Source organism: Wasmannia auropunctata, unplaced genomic scaffold (genome assembly GCF_000956235.1).
Source record: "Wasmannia auropunctata unplaced genomic scaffold, wasmannia.A_1.0 LD335996.1, whole genome shotgun sequence".
Lineage (NCBI taxonomy): Eukaryota > Metazoa > Arthropoda > Insecta > Hymenoptera > Formicidae > Wasmannia > Wasmannia auropunctata.
In genome coordinates, this window is record NW_012026894.1 from 2,796,160 (window position 1) to 2,805,833 (window position 9,674).

General features: G+C 42.4%; 1 protein-coding gene across 1 annotated transcript; it reads right to left on the reverse strand.

Annotated features, from left to right (window-relative positions):
• Window positions 1-3,069: 3,069 nt before the first annotated feature.
• On the reverse strand, window positions 3,070-4,956 carry LOC105453747. The gene is made up of 3 exons (XM_011695929.1): window positions 4,576-4,956; window positions 3,793-3,847; window positions 3,070-3,368 (listed from the first exon to the last, which is right to left on the reverse strand). Exons 1-3 carry the CDS (start codon window positions 4,624-4,626, stop codon window positions 3,070-3,072), a joined length of 405 nt encoding a protein of 134 aa, XP_011694231.1. The 5' UTR covers window positions 4,627-4,956.
• Between the last annotated feature and the right edge of the window lie 4,718 nt (window positions 4,957-9,674).

Genomic DNA, 9,674 nt, shown 5'->3' on the forward strand with positions numbered 1-9,674 from the left:
AAGAAAAAAAACTTTCTGTTTAATAAAGACGCGCTATACACAGTGTATATAGTATACATATGTAAATATATAATATAATTATGTACGGATTTTCGCCAAAGTTAATATAGTTGATAATATTGTAACATAGGACGGAAGAGTCACGAAAGCTACGGCGAGTTTTTAAAGAAGTGCACAAACTTTCATTTTGCTGCGGCTAAAAGAGAATACCGTGACGCGTTTCTGCCCTCTTAGCGAAGGCCAACGGAGAATGCGACTTGTAATTTAACCCGGAGTCTAAATAATGTAAAGTTTTAATGACCCCGCGATTCTCACCGATGAACCTCTTTCCTTACTTGTGTGCGACCCGCCATTATCTAGCCGTTCCTTGGTAATTCGCACAAACGCAGATTTTCCCTCCGTTTCCCTAAAGGATACCCTGTGCTAATTTGGTCAATCTAATATAATTTTCATAAAGCCAATAATGATAATCTTAATAATAATTAGACCGTTTAATACGTTTGCCTGATAAATGATAATGCAATACAATTTTCGCAGATTCTCAACTGACCGACCGAAAATAGTTGAAAACATTTCACGGGTTAAATTGTGATAAATCACCACATTTCTATCGTTATAGCAATGCATATCTCCCCTTTCAATTTCCCGTGTCCCTATCGTCAATATTGGAAATAATCCATGATACATTATTTTGCTTTCAATCTGCCTGTCTTCTGATACATAATATTTCCGCATATCTTACTGATGGAAAAACTCCACTTTCCAACGTCTTCGGAATATTATTCGGAATATAATCTTATAAAGTATATATATATTCGCATGACCCGCAAAAAAAATTGTCTTCACGATTTCTACTATCTTGCCAGTTTAAGCTACCTTGTCATCTAAGTACACTATCGAACGCGTATATTGGCGTGTCTCGCCAATGTACGATAAGAGCCTTTAAATATTTAGGTAGCTCGCCGAAAAAAAAAAAATAGTAGTCACTTATACAGCGAAGCCACTCTAGGAGCGAGCAAGTAAGGATAAAAGAAGGCAAGGGTCACGGATCAACCAGCCACATGCATAATACATATCTCTCTCCGCATCCATTGGTTCCGCACAGCCTATACTATATATAGAAAATGCTGTCGTCGAGACCCGAGCCTTCGCCAAGCAGTAGCCGTCATCGGTAACGGCCGTAACGTTCCCCTTCTCGTCGGGAAAACGTCGAATCAAAGGACGTACTGAACTTCAGAACGGGATGCTATATCGTTTACTTCCACGGCACGTTTTAGCAGTTGCTACCGAAGTGACCGAAGCAAGCACGCAATAATCTCTCGCCCTCCCTAACTTCGACGTCGGATAAAAGACAGACAGGATATGTCTAATGTACGCGATGCTTTTAGACTTATTGGCATTTTCATCACCACATCGGATTCTTTGACAAGCTTAAAATCAAATTTTCCGCAGAGACGAATCAACTGAGCTAATCTTAAACAAAATTAAATTAATGGAAATTCAACTTAACTTTTAAATTTAATTAAATTGAATGTAACAAAAATTTAAAATTCGATTCGATATAAAAGATTGAAAGGTCGGTGCAAATAATGATTATAGATATTGAGCTTCCGCTGCCGGAAAAAGAATCGATAGAGAACCCGGTAAAGTTTACCTCGAGGAGGGAACAGCGGGACAATTTACCCTTTATAAAATAAGCACATTAATACGCCGCGTGAGACAGGAGTATGCCATCCCGGGCAGGCGACTTTACCGACGCCGGATGTATTTTAATATTCCATGCGATATTCCGTTTGCGCGACCGATTGCGAGAGTTAGCAGTTAGAATCGATCGATTAAGCTCGCACACAGGCTTTTCGAGCTAGCACACCTGCCGCGGAGATACAAGCGTACATATAGCGAAGGTCTTGCAAATTTGATGGATTACCCGTGGTAGCGGCGGCGCCGCAGTCCTGCCGGGGGCCGATGTTCGCGTGCGCCCTTATAAATTATCGAAAAGGTGGGCTATCGTGCCGGCTAATCGAATCGTCGTTGCCACGGTTTGCACAACGGAACGGTGCGTGACACGCTTATCATCATAAACGCGGGGAAACGACGCGATAGCGGTGATAATATAACCGAGGGTCGGAAACGCGAGCGCGATTTATGTCGGCCATGGACAAGCTCGTTACGATTGCGCGCGCGGAAATTCTATTAAAATTAATAACGAGTAATCCACGGGATCTCCTGTCGCGCAGATTATATCCGCGCCTCTCTCTTGCTGCCTGCCGACGGGCTTGTTTGCCCGGCCCACAAGCACGAAAATCGCACGCCGGAATTTGCATGAAACGTAACGATTTTCGAAAATGCGAGAACGAGCTCCGCGGTTCGCGGACAGATTATCCGCGCGCCGCCGCCGTCGCCGCCGACGCGCGCGCGTTACAGCGAGCGAGGGCAACGCGTGGATTCGTTTATTGCTGCACGGAATATAACATGGCGCCGAGGTGGGGAAATAATAATGAATTCGCCAGCACACACGCGAGTGCGCGACGATTATCGCGTTTTACAATGGAAATCGTTCCCGGAAACGTTCGCGTAATCGCAAACATCGCACTGGATTTAATAAAGTATCGATGCCGAAAAGGGAAGGGGAGGGGCGGTGATCAAGAATTTGCACGTAAAACGAGGATACATTTGGCCCGGATGTATTGCACGTTGCTGCATTTACGAACGACTCGATTATAGCTATAAGGCTGAAGGGTTTTTCAAAACGCGCGCGATTACAGATTACAGAGCACTTATATCTCGTTCTCAAAAGTTTGTATATACAATCGCTTTATCTATCAGTTTATCGCGCATTTTCATTATCCTCTCCGTTATCCTCATAAATACGCCGCGATAAATATCCAATCCCGGAAAAATATGTGCCTTTCCCGGCGCATTTATAACTTCTATTTATACGTATCCTGCAGAATAAAATAATTAATGAATGAACGAATAATGTTTCACATTTTACAACTCAAGCTCTTGTTAGCACGTCTGTCTAACTTTAAGCTTTATACTATATATACATTTTTTTTTTATTCTCTCTCACTCGTCCTGACTACAAGACGTAATCTGGTTTCGGTAAGCTCCTCTTACCTCAAGCACGCAGTGTACGGAGCCGCTGAAAATTCGATAGAACAAACTCGCTGTACAACTCTTCGGTAGTGAAGGATGGATCTTGGACAAGTTATCGTACCCGTGGTAGGCATGGCAGCCATCAAAGTTTCGTAACGCGAAATCGCCGTGGGAACGTCGAAACGACCCAAGCAGGAAGCGTGAAATTCGCACGACAGATTTTCTCTCGAGACTCGCTGCTGTCGGAGTACATACTCGGAGATCAGAAGCTGGTTAGGAGATCGGTATAGACTATAGAGGACCGCGTCTTTTCCGAGGGATAGATATATTCAGGCGAAAAGAACTAGTAAGAAATTTTTCAACGCAAAACGACGAACTGTTGCGATATTGAAATCTCACTGCCTGAGAGCTAAACGGTGGTTTCGTCCCGCTGCCCGTATTATATTCCGGATGAATCGCTGGGGAATTTTGATATACCACATCCGAGTATTATTACGAGAATTAGCAAATACTAGCGGAATATTCCGCTAGAAACCGAGTATTATTTCATTAATGTTCGCTACTATTTCAAACTAGTCTCCGTTTAAGAGTAATGACGGCTAATGTTTTCCGCGAACGCTTCGTCCCGTCCGCGACTCGTTCAATTTTGTAAATAGGATTTTAAGAAAACATTGCTTCTCAAATAAAACTCACCGACACTGCGAAGAGGCGGTCGCAGCAACGACTCGAATCGATGTCGACGTTCCCTCTGCGGAAAATACAAAAATACGTCAAACGTCAGAGAGACTATTAAATATACAATACATACACGGAAAGAATAATTTTGCTGAATTTGCAGATTTAAAAATAATTTTTGTTTAATAATCAAAACAATTCTGTGCGAAAGTCAAAATAATTGCTAGAATATCAAAACGTTAAATAACAATACTTATCAGTTTTAACATTCCAACAAATTATTTTGATGATTCAACAAAAAATTATTTTCAGATCTGTTTTCGGCAAATTTTTTAGACCTTTCAACAAAATTGTTCTTTCCGTGTATATAAAAAAAATGAATCACGGTAACCATCTACGTTCAATATATGTTAAATAACTTAAAAATAATTTTAAATATTTTACTTTAACCCCGTTACAAATTAATAAAAAAGTTACAATTTCATAAATATTATATAATTACGCTTTTTATTACCGGAAATATATTTCCATTATAATTAATTGAACATTAATTGAACATTAATGAGCGTGCAAAATTTCAAATTGTAATACGCCAAAAAATTATACGTAAAAATTATACGGAAGAGAAATAAATTCTACAACACAGTATTTACACTTGACACTATACTTCAGAGATAGCAATTATTTATTATTATTCAATTTGCACGGATGTGCGCCGGGTAAAGCGTTTGTAAACGCGCGATCGTCATGACGCCACGCGTACCAATTAATTTCGCGAATATAATAAATAAATTTACTCACCGGCCGATGAATCGATGATGTTTCTGCTTGTTGCATCGTCGCCGCAGTCATACACACACACACTCACACGCAACACGATTGAAAATACACTCTAAAAATAGACTACGATCATGGAATGCTACTTAAACGAATTAATTCACTTAACTTGACATTTGACCGACTAATGAAAACGCTCAATTACCATCGCACTATTATTACGCGCGCACATCGACCGTTTTGCCATTTTGAGTTTGTAAACAGCGCGAACTGTGTCGAACACCTATCACTTTGCCCGACGCTTTCACACGGCGACGAAAAATTTCAAGCGCTTCGGGCGATTTTGGTGTAAATTTCGCCACCGCGGCGAACGCGAGTGTCGCGAGGCGCGATCAATTTAATTTACACTTCAATTAACGCGCCCGTAACCACCAGTTCGGCGTCTCAGACGAGAAAACGCGAGAAACGCGAGGCGATCTCACTTCGCGGCGTCAAGGACATACGCGTGTTGTTGCGGGGCGACCTTCACACGGCATCAAAGAGACGAGGCGTACCGCGGGGCGATTATGGCACGGCGGGGCGACGCGACGCCCCGCGTTGCGTTCCATGTATACGTATTAATTATCGCGTTACGGCGCCCGTATTCACGTTCCGGAGCACGGATTCCGGGCAGCCCCGGTTAATGTCTTCCGCAGGGAATTCGCCGTCGGTCGACGGGAAGACGCGAGCGAGACGGTCTCGCTTCACACGGCACCAAAGACGCGTATACCGCGGGGCGATTATACCTGCTGCACGGCAAAACGACGAGACGCCCCGCGCGCGCTGCGTTTAATAATACGTGTATTAATTATCGCGCCCGTATCCAAGTTCCCGGAGCACGGATTCCGGTGTGTCCCCGGTGATACCTTCCACGGGGGAAATTATCGTCGTCGGCCGACGGGGAAGACGCGAGAAACGCGAGGCGGTCTCACTTCACGACGTTAAGGAGACGCGTATCGCAGGGCGATCTCATTTCACACGGCACCAAAGACGCGCTACTTATACCGCGCGGGGGGGGGGGCGATTATGGACGAGCGACCGAGGTGACGCGACGCCCCGCATATCAATTATCGCGTTACGGCTGCCCGTGTCCAAGTTCCGGAGCACGGATTCGGCATCCGCGGTGATGCCGTCGACCGACGAGAAGGGACCGCGAGGAACGCGGAGCACTTCATGGCCGCGGCGGTAAAGAGATTCACGCGACACGCACGTACTTCACTTTTCGACGCGTACCGCGAGACGATCATCATGGCGGCGATCGACGCGACTTACGCCCCCCCCCCTCCCAACCCCTCGCCCCGCGTTGCGTTCTACCGGACGCCGGACGCGATGTCCTTGTGACAACGGCTAGGGCAATCCCACCTCACTGTCGTCGCTCATACGTCCGGACGAGCAACGGAGCCCGCAAAACCGGAGCTCTCGTTCGACGCCTCCGACGGCGTCGGATTACTCCACATCATCGATCCATTCAACGCTTCGATCGATACTCGCGATCAATACCTCGGCACGTCCCGGCGACGATCGGAGCAGAGAGTTATGGCCCGCGCGATTAAGGCACTCGCACGTCCCGCGGGCGACGTTCGCGTCAGAACATCGTCGATCCCGAACCTCGCTGAGAAACTCGCGTGTAATATATGTACGTATAACGATAATATACCGGACGAGGCGGACGACGCGGACGCGTGCGACCATTAATACGCACCGAACGAAGTACAATCATTATGTCGCGGCGTCTGATTGGCGGAGTGACGTCACGCCAGTGCAGTGGTCCCGTGCGCTACTGACTTTTTGACTTTTCGACGCGTCCGTGCGTTAGGTTGGTAGGCATATTCGCCGCAGTTCACGATACACGTTCAGTCTTACCGACCACTCGTTTCCGGGCGACGACTATAACAATAAGTGAGGGGAACAATCGCGTAATTGTAACGCGGTTTATCAGTCGCGGGATAATATATATGTGGACGGCAATTAACCGTCGTAAAGTTTTTGATTGACGCCCCGCTGGCGTTGTCTGAGATAGTGACGCTGTATATCGCGAAGTATAATTTTACGCTACCATGTCTACTGATTACATGTACATTCAGACGAATCGTTTCGTACGAAAGGTATTTACATTGGAGATGGCGCAAAAACAGATATTTCTAAAGCTCGACCGTTTTACGTAACGCGTGTAACACACGTAATTTGAATCCGTGCGAAAAATATCGAACCGGTAAACCGAGACGCGATCAGTGCCGAGTTGCCAATGGAAGTGATTGTCGGATCCGATAACAATTAGTGCCCGCGATCGTGATCAGCTGGTGTGTTTTCTGGACCGATTCGCGTATGTGTGGATGACCTGGTGCACGGGAGAGCAGCGATGGCGTATCGAGCGCTGCGGTGAGTAAAGTCATTTATGCTTCATTTGTTTATGGTTTTGATTTTAACTGCTCATTCATTTACAATAATTTGGTACCGTTAATAGTAATGATAACGCTTTGATGAACTATTAATGTTAACCGTATGTACGCGTATCTTCGCGAATTAAATAATGTAACAAAACTTTTATTTATTTCCATCTGGTGGACAGTGCATGGTGGATATACTATGTGTTCTTTTATTTTTTGAAAAAATTAAATTACTAAATTATATTTTCTATTATATTAAATAGCCTTATTTTTTGAAAAAATTAAATTATTAAATTATATTTTCTATTATATTAAATTAATTATCAAATTAAATTGTATTTTCTTTCTTAAATAAATTTATATGTATGATAGTCTCTCGATAATCGTGCGTATATATGTATATAGCAATCCATCTATATATAAAAATATGAATATTATTTAAATATTATTTATATATTTTAAATATTATTTAATTGGGTAAATCATCTAAATATGCATTGCGCATTAATTTACATCGTATCATTTTTATTATTGATAATCGGTCTGCTACATTATTTTATTAAATTAATTAAACTGGAATAAAATTTTAACAATACAGACATAAAAACTATAATATATAAAATATATAAAATGCTGAACTTACAGTACAGATTTTGAAATTTTGATTTCCTAGCTGCACACATCTCTTCAAATTTTTATCTTGGAAGCTCACAATAAATAAATATATCAAATCGTTGCAAAGACAATATATGACTATTCAATATACATTATCTTACAAAAAGATTTCTTTGTATGTGTATATGTTTGTATACCTTATTTTTTTATCCAACACAATATGTAATATATGTAAAATAATTTTTAATGTATTTATGAAGAGAATTAAATGACAGTTATATTACAATTGCTTTTAAAGCGCCGAATCCTGTTTTACGGAATAAAATATATGGAGTATTGTGAGATTTATGAGAACGAAACACACATACAAATTTGCAGAGATGTATGAAGTCTCGAAAAATCGATTTACGTGATTTCGTAAAGCCCAATAGTATCGGGAGAGCACGTCACTGTCATACAAAAGCAATACCGCAAAATTCCGGCGCGCGGTACGGAAATTACTGCGCCGGTGAAGTACGGTTAATGTTGCTGAAGCCTGTCTTGTACATATATGTATATTGAAAAACGCTGACCTTGCAGTTTTTGCGAAAACAATGAAGGAACGTCAGTTCCGTTAATAATTCGATGTAATAATTTAATCACAACTTCAAAATCATCTTGCGCGCGATCGCGTTTCTTGCTGTGTCCGCTACACTCTCTCGGAAATCGATAATTCGTTCCGAGAATATGATTCTCGTCGAGAGCGGGAGTGCGAGCCGGCTGGAACTTATATCGATCGATTTACACCCCGATGGAACGCTTTTGCAATCTCATCCGCTGCCATGGCTACCTAACGCGGCAACTTTCCTCTTCCTTTCTCGTTTCTCGCTCCTTCCGCCATTCTTAACCGCAAACAGCACCGTTGCACGTGCACTCACAAAGACTCATTTTTCTCGATCCGACCGCGGCTTGTTCGAAAGTCTAAGATCGATGGGCGAATACACTCCGTTTCACCGTGTCCGCGAGTTTTCACGTAAAACTTTTATCTGCTAACCCAGTGATCGAGCCTTTAAGGGCTTTCGCGTAGCGATAAACTTTTCACAGTCGAATCTTTGAACTAGTCAACAAATTACGCGATCACGCGTGTACAAAACGCGCCGATATTGCTTGCATACACGTCGCACAACAATTCCGTCTATTGTAACAGTTGTAACTATATAATATACTGTAAGCACATCCTTGTTAAATTAATCTAATGTATTTCGCATGTGATGAAGAGATTTATTTTATTTCTCGCTTTTTTATAACAAGATATATCTTCTCTATTTCCTTCCCCCCGCGTGAATGCACACATACACACACGCACACACACACACACTTTTGTCATACGAAAGAAATTTAGATCAAAAGGCGTAGCCTGCAATTGTGAATTCGCAGTGGAAAGGGTAGCGCTGGGGATGGGTTGGATGTAATTGACCTCGGCAGGAACAAAGCTCGCTCATTAATCAACGGTGACGTAGAGCTGACGTCACGTCCCATGGGCTGGTGCAATGCAGGCGAGCTTGCTGGTCCATTTATTTACCATTAACGGCTCATTAGCGTACCGGCATTTTCCTGTCCGACTCCTCTGCAATTGCAGCCGACTCTTTTCTCGTGTTTCCAATCCTGATATATGCGTATACACTGTGATTTTTCTGTCATTCTTCCGAATTTAATCTCTATTATCCTGCAGGCATATTTCTACGAAAATCGAAAATATTTAAATCGTACGTGTCACAAAATCAGATTTATTAAATTACGTACTTGAATTCTCTTTATACTTAAAATATTTTTTGTTTCGTACATAACGTCAGTATCTTATTAAGTAACGAGAAGAAATTATCACTGATTTGCATCAAGATCCCATTAATAATTTTTAATGCTTGATTAAACTAACTTATACGCAAAACCCCCGTGTGTCAAAATAACAAAAACCTTCCGAATTATTACGCTCTGCTCGTAGCGCACGGTGAAATTAGATTAAAGAACTTTGTAATATCTCGTGCTGAAATTATTCAGCTCATTTAGTAATTAACGCGAAACAAAGGAAAATCGGGTTACTTT